This window comes from Crocodylus siamensis, chromosome 1, assembly GCF_052110815.1.
Source record: "Crocodylus siamensis isolate JL-2025a chromosome 1, ASM5211081v1, whole genome shotgun sequence".
In the NCBI taxonomy this organism is placed as follows: domain Eukaryota; kingdom Metazoa; phylum Chordata; order Crocodylia; family Crocodylidae; genus Crocodylus; species Crocodylus siamensis.
In genome coordinates, this window is record NC_143395.1 from 232,444,380 (window position 1) to 232,463,028 (window position 18,649).

The following is an 18,649-nucleotide window of genomic DNA, read 5'->3' on the forward strand; positions in this document are numbered from 1 at the left end:
AAAAAAGTGCTCTGAAGGGTTGCTTGAAGTCTATCATTGTCCTTGATTTCTGTTTTCAAATTAACAATTTATTTTGAACCCCCGGAGAATGGGGGAGCACGGCGAGCTCTTGTAGGTGGTGGTGGCAGCACTGGTGGTGGTGGTGAGTGGTGAGCTCCTGCAGGCAGCTGCAGTTCTGTCAGCAGTGGTGGTTTGGGGAGGCAAGTACTGACCAGTGATTGGGGACCACCTGCAAACACCACTGGCAGCAGCAGCCAGCGGCAATCAGGGACTGCCCGCATACACCGCCGGCAGTGAGAGGTGGGGAGGTGGCAAATGGCAGTAAATTGTTAAAGGGTTATGTATCCTATAGTAATGTCTATTGTAACAGAATTGTTAGAAAAAGATAATGCCCTGTGACTATTTTAAAAAAGAGTTTGATATTTACTTGTGAAAAAATCCTGGAAAGGCTGATTATAGAAGTGTTGGGCAATTATTTTGGGTGGAGGGATGCTTACGGAGTTTTGGCAAGCTGTCAAGGGCTGCGTGGTTAGCCCCACCCCTTGACAGATGCCCTGCCCCCTGGTTACCACCTTATGACTGGAAGTCCTGCCCCTTGACCCCTGTCCTTTGCCACCAGAAGTCCTTCCCCTTGCTCCCAGAAGACTCCTTTCAGCAAGGGGTTTTGCCATATCAGAATCAGAAAAATACCAAATCATATTCTAAATATAGAACATCTAAAACCTTCCTTATTTTGATTTCAAAAAATATTTTTGTCCTGATTTATATGTGTTTGTGTGGTGTACATCGACGTGATTACACAATAGCGGAAAATGAAATCTTACTTTTGTATATTGTGGCGGGGTGGGTATAGGTTTGTGGGGGGCTGTAGGTGTGTGGGTACGTGAGGTGTGGGGAAGGGCGTGGGTGTGGGTGGGGGGTTTGTAGGGGTGGATAAGATTGTGTGTGTGTGTGTGTGTGTGTGTGTGTGGATATGTGGGGTGTGGGTGGGTATGGGATTTGTGGGGGGTTATGGGGGGGAGGTGGCTGGGGTGTGTGAGGAGGTATGAGAGTCTGCATGTATAGCAGTGCGAGTGGGGATGCATGTGTATGGTGGGGTGTGCATGTGGGACTTGCCGTATGAACACACATACATAGACACTCTGTCCCTCCCTCCCTCATTGCACATACATACACACTCTCTCTCTCCCTCCTTCATTGCTCTCTGTCTGTCTCCTCCCCTCCCTCATTGCATGGATGGATGCATGTGTGCATGCACACCCACACACACGAGCAGGAGCCGGCCCGGCCCTGAGGACTGGGGCAATCTCCTGTGGTCCTCCCCTGCTTCCCTCCTCCCCCTCACTGCCACTCTTATCTAAATTTCCCTCTGTGGCAGAGGGTGGTGGGAACAGCCCCACAGTCCCAGGCCAGGTTGGTGGAAGTGGGAGGGGTGGTGAGGGGGGTCCTGGCAGAACTTGCTGCTGGGTCCTGCCGCTAGTTCCCCCTGGGTCCTACTGCCCTTGGCTCCTGTCATGTTTGACAGTCAGCCAGGAGCAGATCAATATTAATTTTCTAAATTATTTAGGGGCCCCGTGGGCTGGAAAGAATGGCCTGGTGGGCTGGCTCCAGTTTGCAGGCTGTAATTTGCACGCCCCTGGATTATAGGATACCAATCAGAATTAAAAGGTGTCAGCCTAATTGATGCCAGTGAACGTGGTTTCATAAAAGACAGGCCTGTTAAATTTGATGGTGATTATTTTTTTAATGAGATTACAAATTTTGCTGAGAATTAACAGTTGGAATAAGATACAGAGGTCCTTGGCACATGTTACACTTAATACATGATTAACCAGTTAATCACTCCTTAGGTTGTTACCTGACCACAGGTTAATGCAATTAATGGCAGGATAAAACAAGGAATAAGCCTTGAAGCTATAATTACACAAAAAATGTCAGATGTAGGGGTGCACCAATAAAGATTTTCTTGGCTAATACGTATAGGTGACTATTGACCAGCCATATCACCCAATATTGATCTGATAACTGATTTACAGGAGCACAGTTGAGCAGCATGGAGAGCAGCATCCTGCAGGTGTGTGTGTGTGTGTGTGTTGGGGGGGGGGGACAGATGGAGGCCCCCATGGAGCTAGGGCAGGTGTCATGGGCCAACGGGGCACTGAGTGTATCAATTCTATCACCGGCAAGCTAGGCTGTTTGGTTCGGTTTCGGATCAAGGAGGCAAAGTTGGGAGTGAAGTAAAGGCAAATTTATTATAGCTTACACACACAACAGTTAACAAAAAGATAAATGTGAATAGCAGATAATGTGGTATTAAAGAGCTAATAGTAAATAATAACAACAGATAGATCAATTCTGTCGCAGGCCAACTGGGCACTGCGAGGGGATCAGCCACTAGGCTGTTCAAAACAACAGATAGACCGACGTGGGTTGGCAATTTATTGCTAGGTACGCATCAAGTGATTCCAGCAAAGTCAGGTGTCCTTGATCGATGCTGTCGGAGGTATTACCGGAGAAAGTCCCTTGATCAGGATCCGATCCTTACTCACACTGGGAGTCTGGAGTCCAGGCATGGAACAAAAATGACCATTCTGTTCCCTCCTTCCTGCTGGTCACCTGATTCACGCGCTTTTTATAACTAGTCTTCTGCTAATCTGTTGGCTTTAGAGCCACTCACAATTTTGCCTCATAGCTGTTACCCTATGGGATTAAAAGGTGTTAAAAATTATCTGCACATATTCCCGGGGAGGTATGGGGCAGGGTATGTGCCCCCCCATTTGTGCATGGGATGGAGGCGGGCTGCTCCCTGTAGCCTCCGAGCCAGGGGCAGTGCCAGACTCTTCCCAGTGGGAAGACTGGGCTGGGGCTGGGCTCAGAGTGGGTAGGAGTGGGATGGGCTTAGCTGCATGGGGTGGATGGCACTGGGAGGGGTGGCTGTGGGGGATCTAAGGCAAATTTTGGGGTAGCTATAGACCCCCCCAAAATTCCCTCTTAGTGCCACCCCTACTTGGAGCACTCTGCTTTGCTGCCTTTCCCTCAGGAGCCCCGGCTGTGGGGCACACAAGGGACATGGCCAGCGGGGACTCCTGGGGCAAAGGCAGCAGAGCAGAGAGCCCCAAGCTGGGGTGGTGCTAGGGAGGCACTTGGGGAGGGTGTAGCCACCCCAGAATTTACCTTGCCCCCCCACCCTGGAGCCAGCCCTCCCACTGCTGCTGCTGCCCGCGCCGTGCAGCTGAGTCATCCCGCTCCCATCCGTTCTGAGTCCAGCCCCAGCCCAGCCCCGCCCTGAAGAGGCTGGTGTCACCCCTGGCCATGAGCCCACAGTGAGCAGCCCATCTTTGCCCTGTGCACAAATCTGGGTGGGCACACGCCCCCCCCGGGGGGGGGGGTGCAGCAGTGGGGAGCAATCCCTTCCCACCCTGTGCCTCCTGGACAAGCCACCTGTGGCTCTGTCTTGTCCCATACACCACCCTGGCTAGGCAGTGCACCTAGCCCCTGCCCCACTCCTTCCTTCCCTACTTCCATTGCTGTGAGGGCCTTGATCTGCTCCCTCTGCCCCTTCCCCTCACAGACTTACCTGCAGGGCACTGCTGTCCATGCTGCCAGGCTGCATTCCTGGCTGCATTTCTGGCTGCACCCCGGCCAGAAGGCATATTATATTTATCAGTACATTATTGGCTACACCAGCCAAAAAAAGCTGATAGCTGATCGTATTAATGTTCCTTTTATTGGTGCCAGTCTGATATGCGACAGATATATTGGTCCACCTCTAGTAAAATGTGTAATAACTTTGTGGCTGGTTCCTGTCACACTATTAGTTGAACAAGTGGCCAGGCTGGGGCTCCCACCCATAGGGGGTTACCGTGTGCCCTTGTAGCTGGGGGCCCTGCAGGAGGTTGCTACTTGCCAGTGCAGAGGGATCCAGCAAGGGGGATTCCAGGCTCCCCCTGCACTGGCAATAAGGTATGATGGGATCTGATATGAGATCCTACCATCACACTTCCTTCCATGCCATGTTTAGCTCTGAAGATGTCATTCTTTTGCAGGGAAAGTTCTGTAAATAAGATCCTTAACCAAAATACACAGCCTTTAGCAAAACTGAATTGAAAATATGGGATGGAGAGCAAGGATGTTGCAGCTGATCTCACTAGTGCTGTGGGGATGGTTGCACAGATGCATACATTAGGGCAGTTTTATTAGCAGTTTTGTTTACCACCAGGCAGACCAAAAATAGAATTGGTTTATGATGGAGTTTACTGGCAACTACTGAGATCACAAAGATGAGGCACTACTGATTCTCTCACAATTACAGCTACAAAAAAAATAATAGCCTAATCTGATGATTGCTAGGGGCCAAACTATTTATAAAGTAGTCTCCCTTAATGATAGATAGTTGGAGAACCCATACAGTCAACGTCTGTTCTGGCCAGCAAAAGCTTGCATGCTAAGAAAGGAGCCAATGTATAAGTTCTGAACCTGTTTTATAATTGGTGACCTTGACTAGCTATAAATTTCCGACAGAGTTTTCAAAACATCCCGTCCTCTGTGCCCCCTTTCCTCTCCCCACCCCTCTCCATATTATTTGTACTGATGCAGTCTTACTAGAATGTAACTTGTTTGAAAAATTGTTTGATCTGGAAGCAAATCCACAGCAGGCTAACTACAATAGGAAGCACTAAGTATCCTAATATCCAGTTTCATCATAGTAAGATTCAAATTTAGTTCTTCTCTTGGCAAGATTCATGTATTTTGTTCTTTATTTCTGTTGCTCTTCATTTTTGACAAAAGTCAGTTCCCAGAATTACAACAAGAATTACATTGCAAGAAATAACATCTTAACTAGCTATTGTGTATGTAATATGGGTGGGGAGTATTAGTAAAGGAAGAGATTTTTTTTTTAACATTGAAGTTCTGAGAGATTGTTGTAAAGAACAAAGATGGAGGAAGTGGATTTACCAATATATATACAAAAATGCTTCCAGTAGCCTTTGAAGATTTAATTGTTTATAGTTTTATCTGCTCTGCTTTTACAGAGAAAGTTGGAAAAGACCATTTAAATCATTTAGTCCAACTTGCTCTTTTGTGCAGGTTCTTCAACCATAATCCCTCGTGTATTTTAGCTGATGTAGATTTGAGTACTTCTGCTTATCTGCTTCTTCTTTGTACATAGTTTTGTCTGTCTGTGAGTAGCACTATTTAAAATGAACATTCATTTCCTGAGTAATCTCTATCCATCCCTCCTTGTACAAGTACATTGATTAAAATATTGGTTGAAAAAACTGCTTCTGGTTCAAGTGCCACTTGTCCTAGTTTTCAAGGAATTTTTCAATACTAGAGGAATGGAGAGCATTAGAATATTATATAAACAAAGGATTAGGCTGAACATATACAGTGGACTATACTGTTGCTCAAATCTATTCAACTGTTTAAATAGCAAGAATGATGGAGATTAACAAAATACACGTTGGCAAAACAGGAGGTAATAGCAGTAAGGTAGTGTTAGGAAGGGAAATTCCTGCTTTTTTTTTAGCTGGTGGTTAGTCATCTGGTTGTGTTGATGGTTGAATTAACTTTCAGGTGGGAGAGATTGTTAGATAAATTTTGGGGTATAAAATGCCTTTCCCTCAAACCTGAAGAGGGATGTTTTGTCTGATGTCTCTCCCAGTCATAAAGTTCACCTAATAAAGTATATTAACTGACCCCACACATCTTACTTTTCACATATTCCTGGACCATCATGGTTAGTGACAATAATAATAGGAAGTCAGTGTGAGTTCAGAGATTGTGTGCGTGACTTAGAGACTTGGATTCTAGTCTTGGTTTAATCACTGAATTTGTGACTTTGGACAAGTTAGTTAATCTCTTTGTTCCTGGTTTTTCTGTACAATGGGGTTAATATGTAGTATATAGAGTTGTAAATATTAGTGAATGGCTCATATTCCAGTCCTTTGGTGGGATGCCCACGATGCAGTTTGGGAGTGATTATTCTCACCAGCCATCGAGACCTTCTGCGTTTCTGATAGCAGCTGGTGTCGCTTGAGTATAGAATTGCTTAAAACATCACACATCCTCTCTGCCATGTATAGGCATTGGATGGCAACATAGTAGGTGCTCAGCTGTTTGACTCTTGTTAAGAGATGCTCGTGTCAGTGAGCCTCCAAATACAACAAAAGCATGGTCTACGAGTTGTGTCTCATTAAAGGGTCACTCCTCATGGACTAGTAAGTGGAAGTGCTGAAATTGTTCTGTTTGCTGGGGTTGATCCAGCAAAGCACTTTAAGCATAGGAACAATCCATTTGACTTAAGCAGGAATACTCATGTGGATAAAGTTTTGCATCTGCTTTAAAGGGCTTTGCCGAAGTGGAACAGAGTGCTCAGCACCTTGTATAATTAACTCTTAACTGAATACATCATGTAAGAAAAGAACTGAGTAGTTGCTTATGCACGCCTACCCGAGGTGAACTTTCAGTAAAACTGAAGTCTTCTAAATATGAAAAAAGACCAGTCAACATGATGAACCTGAACACGATGTCAGTTGCCATATGTCTTCCCTTTTAACAACAATATAATAGGTGAATGCTGCATGGTATCACGTTGCTAAGGGGTTCATTATTTTTACAAAAAATATCCTACAGAACATGCTTTGCTGCTAAGTATTTTAAACAATGGAAGCTTAGAACATGCATTTATGAGTGATAAAATGTAGCTAGTGTTTACTCAGACTATCAGTGCAGAGTTCCTTTAATATAGGAATTTTACTGCTGCTTGAAAAACTGAACTGGATAGTTTTAGCTTAGTATTTTGGAGCATGTTTTATGTAACTGCCTAAAATGTTGTAACAGACTTTATGTTATTACTTTATCCTCCATATATATTGCATGAAACCCTCTTGTATGCATGCATCTAGTATGTTTTACTGGTTGTATATAAAGGATGACCCGTTATAACAAAAGGAGTGGTACGGTTCCATTAGCATCCTATAGACTTATGCAATCTTCCTTTTAAAATACAGCTTAATGTCCTTTTCCATTTTTTAGTTTTTTCTGCTTTGAAAAATGTTTTAACGTGTTCTAGTATTTGTAGATCCCCAAGTTGCATAACAATCGTGGATGAAATTCATTCCAGGTTTCATTTTCTTTAATAGAAAATCGATGACCTAGATCATCAAGAAACTTCAGCAAGAGATGGCCTATTCCCTAGACCGAAATAAAAGATTTAACACCAGCTAAGATATACGTACTGGTCTCTGCTCTGCAAGGTAGTCTTAAGTAAAGAAAGCAAAACAATGAAGTCTTATTCTAAACAATCCAAGATCCATGTCTTCTGTAGAGAACTTCTGGGCTTAAGCTTGATTTCTTTATTTGCATTATATGACTCAACTTGTTATGCATCAAGGACCTTTAAGAACATTGTTTACTAAATAAAGCAAAAAAGTTCAGTAGCATGGAAACATTTGTGCGGGGACGGGAAGTTAAATAGGCAAGTTTGTTTGTTTTCATGTTAGTAAAATTCTGGCTGTGTTTTTTTGTGTTCACCTCTTATCATTGCATCTCTGACTGTATTTCAGAGTAAGCTGAACTGCCCGTTGGACCATAATAAAGCTGCTGTGTGTCAGTATTATACTTAAAAAAATAAAGACAACACGTAAGGGAAGGCAATGAAGGTATAGAAGGCTTAGAAAATGTCATGTAAAAGAGACACTAAAAGAAAAAGGAGAAATGAATGCTTGGCATTCTAATAGTCATTAAGTAACTGTGATACTTGACAAAAGCCAGGATGAGATTTTTCAAAGTAGTCAAGACAGGATGTTGTTTTTTAAGGAACCTACAGCAAAGGGGAGAAACTCAGGATGGATATCAGTGCCATTATGCATCTCTTTTTCTATGTGCAGGGAATTCCAGCTGATGTTAGGCATGTCACCATCAGGATAAGCCATGCAATTCTGAGAGTGGTTTTTTTCACTAAAAAGGGGAAAGTAAGAAAGTGCTTCTAGTAGTGCGATATACAGCACAGAAGAGATTGTAGAATTTCTTTTATTGAACATTTTCAAGAATAGACAAGGAATGTATAAGCTATTGTTTTGACCCATCAACCTTTTTAAAGATGCAGCAGTGTGGACTGGCTCTTTTATTCTTTTATCAATGACTAGATCAGGTTTAAAGATATCCAAGTACTTTTAAACACATTTTAAAATGCTGTTCATGAAGATTCAGTTGCAGTCATTTCTGAATCTAAATGTTATCTGTAAAATTGAGGAAAGAAACGCCCGTTTCTGTTTCTGGTGTATAAAACTTAAAATATATGTATTTCTTTTTAATGTTAGAAATAGTTGCTCCTGTTTTTATCTGATTATGAGGGAAAGGGACTTGTGGTCAGGCTACTTTACAATTTGTTTAGGTTTTTTCCCTGCCTTCATTAACGCATATTTAAAACTTCTGAAAAACACTCTGGAGAAAAGATCTTTTGAATTCTTTATACATACAATCCTGGCCAAACCCTGAGAGCTCCTGGCTCACCTTTTTTTTTCTCTCCAACAAATCCAAACAGATTTTTTCTAAACTAAAAATAAGCAGAGGACATGTTTCCCTTTTATTTAGAAGCAGCTTTTCAGTTATTTTTTTATACTCAATAAATAACCATGAAGTGGCATACATACATGTCCATGCATTTAACTTTGGTACATTTGAATATAACTGGGCCAGTTTCTTTTTGTCAGATTGTATGATCTTATTGCAACACGAGTGTTTCTTTACATACAGGATGTCTTAATGTAAAACATTCTCCATCCCCCCTGCACATACTTGTAAAAATGCCAGCACATACTACTTTTCTTCTCAGCATGCAGGGTGGAAATGGTAAGCTTGAGATTAGGCAGGATGTATCTGTCACCCTGTTATATGTAGTTCTACTTGTAGATGATGTTACCTGATTCTTCTCCTTTTAAAATTGCTTTCATCTGCTTACAGTTTAAGCCAGCAGTCAACACCTCTTTAGGCACAGCAGGCTGAAATAATGCAGTTTGGTTCAAGGCAAGCTGAGGCTTCTGACACTGCGCATGTGACCCAGCAAATGCCTCCAAATTCCCCTGCCACTCAATTGCCACCGATGGCCAGAATTGGTCCAGGAAGCTCGGACATTGGGCTGTAGGTTGCTGACCCCTGGCTTTAGTGGCTTGGGTTGAATTTTTTCCCTAGAGGGTGTCTCCCACAATATGACTCATATTAAATCTAGTTTTAGTATAAATGTTCTTCCATTTCCAAGAACAATATTAGAGGATAATAAGTGCCCAGTTAACAGATTGATTACAAGAATTTTTTGAGAACATCTTGGCACTTCCACCTGCACTGCTGCATCCATCTCTTCAACCTCAGTGTGCCAACCAGCATATACTTCTCATCCATGCAGAGCAGTCAGCTATGCTCCAGCCCCATGATAGCAAGTATGGAGTGGTTTTTCCCTGAAATTGTTCCTTCTGATGGCCAGATATTGTTGTTGCAATGGACATTAAGAAAAGCAGGAATCCTCTGTACTTCTACAGGATTCCACTTGATGGCAGAAAATAATGTATAGGAGGGTTTAATTAAGATTGTATTAGTGGCTTTTATTATGGCATGTCCTACTTCTGAACATTCAACTTTGCAACTTTCTTTGTTTTTTTGTAATGTAGCATCTGTATTTCTGTTTCATCTATTTGTATAGTATGCCTTTTCAACTGAAGCATTGTCAGGTTTTTGTAGGTCTTCCTTTGTCAATTTTTTGAAAGCGTAACTACATACAACATGTTTTCTTTAAGAGATGATCCAGTTTTGCCTTTAAATTGCATGATGCTATGCCTTTGGCAAGTAGCTCGAAATAAGGAAGATATATAAAACTGAAGACAATTTTATTTTATTATTTTTCAGCTTTGAGGATAAGAACAATGAAACCACAAATTTAAGAAGTGATAAACAGAAAAATCCACTTCTCCCAGAGGTGTTAGAGGTATGAGATTATTTATTATTTTCCTGGAGGAAAAGTTTATTTCCACCCTTCTTCCCTCCACCCCCTTTCCCCCTCTGCCCTTTCCCCCTCTGCCTCTTGCTAGGATATGTTTATTTGTTTTTTATGTCATGGTGGTACCTAGAGTTTACAGTTGGGGGTCAAGCTGCCATTGTATTAAGTGCTACTACATTAACAAAAGGCAAAAATATAGTCTGTGATTCAGGATTCTGGGAAAAAGTCCATGCCCCTTTGTATATGAAGTCAAGCATCTCCTCAGTATATTTCTTTCATATAGGCTGTCAACACCAAGTCTTTTCTGTTCAGCAACAATTTCATTCTAAAACTCAAGGTGCCCTTAAATGATACAAATTACTGGTAAAAGCATCTGTGTGAGATTTTGCTGTAACCCTAGTCCTGCCAGTGTTAATATATCTTCACCAGACTGTGGCTTAATTTCATTGCCATTCCTGCAGAAGGGCCCTTCATTCCAGAATGCTATTCACATTATTCAGCTCAGAAAATAGCAATGTAGCTTTCTTTAAAGTCACCTCTGTGCCACTATATCTTATTCCTGGCAACCTGGAACCATTTTGTGGCTCACTCTGTAGTCACAGCAATTCAGAACATGGTCCCATTGCTCATGTCTTTCAAAGATTATCAGTTAATGTAAATGATGATTTGGGCAACTATCCATTAGGTTTCTGATGTAAGTCACCCAGCTCAGTTCAGGTAGGCCACTGTGTAGACCCATGACTTTCCACTGTTATTAACCTGGGCTGCATTTTTATTACTTGATTTAGTGTTGCTGATACACAGAGAAATGGCCCTGCTCCAAATGGCTTACAGTTCAAATATAATCTCATTTGATTCACCTTGTCATGATTTCACCCCTTACAAAGAACCTCATTTAATACTGTATTTACTCAAATAGAAGACAATCATGATCATAAGGCAACCTTCCTAGTAATTGGATTCTATATATGGAAAATGTATACATTTGTTATAATTTTCCAGATATACTATTGAAGGTTTTCCTTGAATTTGTCTCCTTCCTATACTACTACAGCAGGAGGAAAAATTATGGGGAGTGGCTCATTGGCTCTCTATTTCCCCCAACTTTTTCCCTTGGCAGCCCCTTCTCCCTCTACAGTCAGACACTGCTCTCCCTGAGCACATGGAAGTGAGGAACAAATTTGAAAACAATAATAAATCTTGTCTCGTATTCAAGTAAATATGATACAGTTGATTGTTATTGAAAGAAGGATTTTCCTTTGATGAAAGATTTGAATGAAGAGAGAGATATTTTTGGTGTACATGAATATGACTTTTAGAAGAAGAAGAGATAACAGAGAAGGAAGTAAGAAGAGAAGGTTTCTAAGGGAAAGAACAATCAGGATATGTGAGTGAGTAAAACGAGCATAGGATTTTGAACCAGTAAACTAGAAGTCTTTTTGTTTTCCTGATTATTAATGAAAACAAAAAAACCTAATTCAGCAGCTATTCTTTTGTTAATTAGTCTGTAACTGTTACCTGTAACGAAATCTTGTATGCAAACCCCATGGCATCTGTCTTTTCTGCCACGTTGTGCTAAAGGATGGTTCGCTAAGTATATATTGTAAGGTGTTTTAGCTCTAAAGAATCTAAAGTTAAATATTCTTCATTCTGCCATTGGAACTGTTTGCTTAATGTTGCATTTGATTTGTGCTTTATCATCTGAAAGTGTTACAGTATGCAATTAATTCCATCTTATGGTAATTAATTGCAAGTGTCAGAGTAGGCTTTATAAAGAAGGCATGGTTTTCACCTTTTTTCAGCTTCACCCATTTTGTTCAGTATGTGCTTGTGGATTTTCTATTTCACTTCTTCCCTAGTTTCCTTAGAGCAGCCTTTGCAGGGTCTTTCTGGATTTTGGCTAAAAAAGATTTTAGAAGTTTGCATTATACCAAAACATATGTCACCTCCTGTGTACTCGGTGTCGTAAAATTGCAGATGTTTGATCAGTATTGAGATGGCAGGAGAGCAAAATGCCTTTTATCTCCCATGTGGGTAGGGTAAAAAGTTTAGTGTAACAGGGCCTCCTTGCACCATACATGACATCATCCAATATTGAGATGTCTTACGTAAAGTTGAAAGGAATTGCAATTCTCTGGTTCAGTGACTCGAGTCCGGGATACTATTTGGGTTTGGAAGACATTCAAGTTTTAGTGGATATATACTTTTTTAAAAATTCCTCAAAGGTGGGCTTTTTTAATGGTCCTTTCGCAAGTAAGATTGTTTTGAGGTAAGGTGTGCATGTACACATACATGGATGGCAATGTGCTTGTTGTGTGGCTGTATTGAGAACTGCAGTTACCAATGTTCTCCATCCCTCATCTTTCACCCGTATTAAACTTTCAGATTTGCATGAGTATCCAGCCTACATGGTTAAGATGTGCATGTAATGTACTAGTATAATCATATCCTGAAAGTGTAAAATCATATCTGGTTACATGGGAAACTGTCAGTCAGTCTTTAGTTGACCAGTATCACAGAAATATTGAAATATGAGGACTTACATACATTGACAATGCATTTTAATTCACTTCCTGTAAATATCTTGTGAATTAATACCTTTTTCTCAGATTATTTCACTTCCTACTTACTGTGAGCCAGAGCAGTAGTGTTATTCTTTCTTAGTAAATACTATATTTATACAGGCTGTGATTCAATGGTACGAGTATACTTATTAAGTTTATGTAGCTTCTTATATGTATATGATATTTGAGCATTACATTCATTTTTTAAGACTGCATTGCAGATTATAAAACCAATATCCTAAATTTATCAGCATATCATTAACTTTATTGTTCATCATTGCCACATAAAATAACAATTTCTTTCTTTCATGGACAAGATACTGAAACATATTTCATCCTAAAGTGTGTCTCTCTGTGTGTAAAGCTTTGATTGTGAAGATCTTAAAACAGTGCTTTATAGCTGAAATGCACACTGACTTAACTTCACTGCACCAGCATATAGTAGAGATAATTTTTGTATTGTGGTGAATTCTAGGTATGACAGTGTCTTGCTGATATCATACTGATGAAGAAACCACAATGCACAGATCTAGGGTTAACCCAGGTTTTAACCTTACTCTAGTAAGCCCGTCAAATAGAAATTCACCATGATTGGAGGTATTTTAAGCCTGGAGTAGGTTAAAATAGTTTAGAATTCAGGCTTCCTTTCCCTCAGGCTGAAAGTGACCCACTTTGCATTGAGAACATAGGCTACATTTCTAGAGTTCCAATTCTCCTTTGCCAGTCCTGTAACTTCCCTGTGAAAGGTTCTTCTCCAGCTGAGTCTGCATTCTCTTGCAGTTGAATACAAGAGTTGTTTGAAGTATCAGCCCAAACTGTCATGGAATATACCCAGCCCCCCCCCCCCCCAAAATGCATAGCTGAGTGCACTAACTCAGGAAGAATTTAGCTGTGGGAATGCTAATATCTGAGCTAGGCTACAGTAATTTGGGAAGGGTTTATAGCTTTACTTTTTAATATGCATGTAGCATTTAAAGGCCTATTTATGCAGTTACTACAATTTTAATGTCAAGGAGCACTTCAGTTTTGGACAAGGGCAGACTTGCAGTCAGCCCCATCCAGGCAGGAGGGGGCTTATTCCACCAGTCTGCCCCAAGCACAGAGCGAGTGGCAGCTGTGGCCAGGCTGGGCAAACCCGGCTGCAGTGCTCTGAAGGCAGAGTGTGGGATAACCCCTTTCCCTGCCCCCAACAGGAGCCCTGCTGGTGGCATCTGGCCCTGCCCAGCCACTCAGTGGGGAGCAGCCTTGTCGAGACATCAGCCTGTTTCCCCAAGTGCAAGCCTCTTCCTGGTGGGAGCCACACTGCAGGTCCAGCAGAACTGCTGCAGAGCGCGGTGGTTCTGCGGGGGGGCTTGCAGGGCTCTGGCCCACTCTGTACCCTGGTGCTGCCGCGCACAGCTTTGCTGCTGCAGTTCCCCACCAAGAAGGGGATCATGCTCCACAACATTATGACAGGGGCTGCTGCCCCCATCAAAGGCTCTTCCCGCCGCAGCAGTGGGGCAGGGGCACAGCCAGACCCCTTGGGCCTCTTATTCCCTTCCCTCCGACGTCTGGTGGAGGGAACAGCAGGGAGCAAGCACAGTGGCAATGGCGGCGGGCAGACCCAGCTGCCAGTGCAGGTAGAGGGGAGACTAATCCTTCTCCCTGCCCTGCTTTGCCTCAGGGGCCATGGTGCGCTGCTGCAGCAGCAGCAAGTGGGGAGTGCCCGGCAGACCCAGCTTGGGTCCCTGCGGGTGGGACAGAGAGGGGGCAATTAAACCCCTCCCTAGCCAGACTCCTACCCTGCCTTTCCCTGCTCCAGCTGGGGAGCAGAGGGTTGGGGCCAGCCCAGAGAGCATGCTGGGATGCTGGGGGAGCCTGGTATAAGTTAAACCAGGAGGGGGTCTGGGACAGACAATGCATAAACCAGTTTGAGCCAAATCAGTTAAGTCTGATGCTACATTCAACCAGGTTCATCTCAAACCGGTTTCAGCTGTTTTGAAACTGGTTTATGTGTACTGAATGTCTGTTCTGTTACAGGTTTAAACCGGTAAAACTGGTTTATGTGTAACGTCTGTCCCTAGCCTTAATATATAGTCTGTCAATAATACCTCAGTTGAGAGAGTTCACAGGTTCCAATCCTACATAGCTTCTCAGTCTTCATACAAGGAGAGGGTAAGTTTCACTTTTACAGCTGATTATTTTTAAAAATCCAAAGGGATTCTCAGTTAAATCTGGGTAATGGACACCTCAAATGTGAGTCTTCTTCATATAAAAGAAATGGAACAGTAGAATTGACAGGATTTAGAGAGGAAGAGTGAGAGAAGTTGCAGTAAAGAAAGACAGTTAGCTCAAGGCTTAAGATCTAGTATAAGGAGACTTTCACATACTGAAAAATGAATACTGAATCTTCTTGATCTTTAATCAGAGATACTTATAGTACTGTCAGGGGACAGTTCAAATGAGCAAAATTTGAAGCAATAACCCAAGTAATAATATTATTATTATTATTTGGTTATTATTATTTAATAACCCAAATAATAGCAGTATAGACCAGGGGTCAGCAACATTTTTGGCCAGAGTGCCAAAAACACCTGCAACCTCTGCTTGGAAGATGTTGGCATGCCAGAGGTGGATGGCAGGGGCCCAGTCCTTATTGTGGCAGCACATCCCAGGCTTCTTCCCCTCTGTCCTCCCCGAGGCATGCATGCATCTGCTGCTGGCATTGAGCCAGGCCAGGGCTCCACAGACCCTGGTGTAGCTGCTTGCAGCCACCCTATTGCCTGCCACAAGAGCAGCCCAGGTTCCGTGGTGGGTAGCAGGGGCCTGTTCAGAGCCAGGGCTGGCTGTGGCAAGCAGCCAGAAGCCTGTAAGTAGCTGCACCTGGGTCCATGGAGCCCCAGCCCAGCTTGGAGCTGGCAGCAGGTACATGCGTGCCTCGGGGTGGACAGCAAGGAAGGGGCCTGGGCTGCACTGCCACAACAAGGATCGGGCCCCTTGCAGCACCCCTGACATCTGCCCTAGGTGTGTGTGTGCACCGGCTTCCAGCAACCAGCCAAGCCTGGGCTCTGGGCAGGCCCCTGCCACTCACCGTGGATCCCAGGCTACTCTTAGCAGGTGGTGGGAAAGCAGCAAGCAGCTGCCCCAGGGCTTGCAGAACCTTAGCCCAGCTTGTTCCCAGTGGCGGGTGCATGCATGCCTCCAGGCAGACAGCACGGGAGCTGCAAGGGGCCCGATCTTTGTTCTGGCAGTGCAGCCCTGGCCCCTTCCCTGCCATTTGCCCTGAGGTGCATGTGCCAAAATACCTCTGCGTGCCATACTCTGGCATGCGTGCAGGAGGTTGCTGACCCCTGGAATAGACACTGCAATGGGTCCTGCTGACTGACAAGGATTGCTAGGAGCTATGCTAATATAAATTATATTGACACATGAACAACTTACTGCAGGATAATAGTGGACCAGGGCTTTACTGGGCATCAGGTATTTCATAATAACTGCCTGTGGTAGCTAAACTGTAGTAACTTAGCCTCTTCTCTAGCACTAGTTTACCATACTTAGCTTCCACTTATTTGCTGGGAGCCAGCAGACCAAACTAGCCTCAGAATCCAGGGTGCCCTGGAGGGCTGGTGTCAACAATCAACTGATTGTCAACACTGGTCCTAGGACAGCCCTGGACAGGTTGGAAACCTGGGGCTGCCCCAGGCTGGTGCCAGCAAGACTGTCAGGTCCACCTGTGGGACACTACCCTCAGACAGCCCCTGTTCATCAATATGCCACACATTCAATTTAAGGCACTGCACAAACCACATTATATGTGGAATATTTTTATAGCTAGTTTGCCTTAAATTGAGTGCATGTTTGGCACCCTTGCTAGTTATGTCACAATTAACATATTAATCACAGTATAAATGTAACATGCAGGGAGCCGCTTGTTATCACAGAGCAGCTGATATTCTACAAAGCAGTGGTATTCACAGTTTTGGCTGCATGGGCCAGATGAATAGTCCAGGGCCAGTCTTTGGGCCAGATTAGGCACCTCATGCTGGGATTGGGGCCTGGTGCTCTGCGCCACCTCTACCTTGCTGGGGCCTGATCCTAGCTGATGGAGGTGGGGCCCCTATAGCCTTAGCCCAGCCAGATGACATCAGGCTCTGGGAGCGCTGCACTATCCCTGCTTGTTAGGTTCTGGCCCTTGCATGCCTGATCTAGCATACAGAGCATGCAACGGCCTGTGGGGCTTCTCACAGGATCCATGGATAGCCCTTGGGGCTGGATGTGGCCCATGGGCTGGGAGTTAATGGCACCAGAAACATAGAAACAATGGCACCAGAAAATTATAGAAAATCCTCAGTGTGACTTCCAAGTCATATGTCCATTTCTTTCTTCAACAATATTCATGTTGCAGGCTCAGAATTCTCTAGTTAATGCACACTTCATTCTGAATGCCTTTCCTGTTAGGAAAAATTCAGGCTAAACAAAAAAAATCCCTACTTATCTTAAATTCATTAATCCCTTTTTCATGTCTTTCATTACCCGTGATTCCTTTTAATCAGATTTGCTTTGGGAAATACAAGTCTTCAGTATTTAACTGCATCAGTTCCTCAAGAACACCTATTTTTTTCTGTCACGCTATATGGAAAACAAGCGTTTATCATCTGAGAAATCAGTTGTGTTACAGTATAGCCCACTTGATGCAAAGCATGTGGGAAGTGCATCAGAGATAATGGGTTCTTCCCCTCAGAACAAGAGAAAGTTTGCTGAGAGCAGTTTAGTAGCCACTTTTTATAGGAATATAAAATTTGCCAGCTACTCAGGCTGTTACATGATGGATATTTTATTACACTTGGGTCTCTCTTCCAAAGTATATTAAAAAATCCAAAAAACCCTCATATAAAGCGAATTCATTATTACAGGTAATAGGGATATGTATCAAGTTCCCTGATGCCCTGCTTCCTTCTCCTGCAGCCTGGCGCATCAGGCAGCAGAGGAGCCACGCAGGCATCTCCCTGCCTGCTGGTGCTCATCCCACACTGTCCTGGCAACCTGCCTCCTGCGCGTGGAGCTCGCAGCTTCTCCCTGTGGTCCTGCCGATCCCAGCCACACAGGGTTGCGCTGGCCGGGCTGCAGAGCCTGGGGGAGGGAAGCAGTGTGAGCAGCAGCAAGCAGCTGCCATTCCCTGCTTCCCTCCCCTGGGCTCTGCAGCCTAGCAGGTGCAATGCAGCATGGCTGGGATTAGCAGGACTGCACAGAGAAGCTGTTAGCTCTGTGCTTCAAGCAGTGGCAGGTGCAGGGGGTGCATTGCCAGGGCAGTGCCGGGTGATCAGGTTCTCCGCGCGGCCCTGCTGTTACCTGCTGCCCTGCTTCCCTGTCCTGGAGCCTCCACAGCCTGGGCAGCCCTTCCCTTCCACAGATGAGGCACCCGAGGCCCTGTCCCAGGTCCCAAGCACCACCTGGCTGCACAGCAGCCCCAGCCCAGCCATGCCCAGCTCCCTCCCTACAAGGGTCTCAACCCCCTTCTTGCCCCCCACTTACCTGCCAGAGCTGCTCTCAAGGCTACCTGGGGCCACGTGCATGTGCTGTACATGCATGCGATCCCTGTCTCGCCACCTTCCTTCCACTTCCTCCCAGCCCCCTGCAGGCTGGAACTCTGCCAGCCTTGCACAAAGTAAATTTTTCTCACGCAACAAATTTCTGGTGTAAATAATTCTTGCATATAAGCGAATTCACACAAAACTAATTTGCATAGAGAGACCCAAGTGTATTTAGTATTTATGTGCTGTTCATTAATTAAGCTAAAATGGGATACTCATAAAAATATGTGAGAAATTGGTTAGAACTGTAATTTTGTCCTGTCTGTTTTACCATGAGATCTCATAAGGCTATAACAACTGGGGCAGTGGTGCATAATTATACCACCTTGTACATTGATGATGCCTTTCATACAATGATCATAAAGCATTTTCAATATAGTAATGAATAGTACTTTAGAGTAATATTGTCAGTGTTTCTCAGCTAGGTGACCTGAGAGAGTAAGCCAGTGGTGGTCAAGGTGCCCTATGTTAAGTCAAGTCCAAAGTATGATATAGTGTCACTCCAGTGAACCATCGCGATC

At 43.8% G+C, this 18,649-nt stretch overlaps 1 protein-coding gene across 2 annotated transcripts in view; it reads left to right on the forward strand.

Moving 5' to 3' along the window:
• The window catches only part of CRYBG3 (crystallin beta-gamma domain containing 3), a 143,208-nt gene that overhangs the window by 11,203 nt on the left and 113,356 nt on the right, over nucleotides 1–18,649 (forward strand). For both annotated transcript variants that reach the window (XM_090058875.1, XM_090058876.1), the window contains exon 2: nucleotides 9,904–9,982. In XM_090058875.1, coding sequence (XP_089915001.1) covers nucleotides 9,904–9,982 — 79 coding nt within the window. The remainder of the gene's footprint in view (nucleotides 1–9,903; nucleotides 9,983–18,649) is intronic.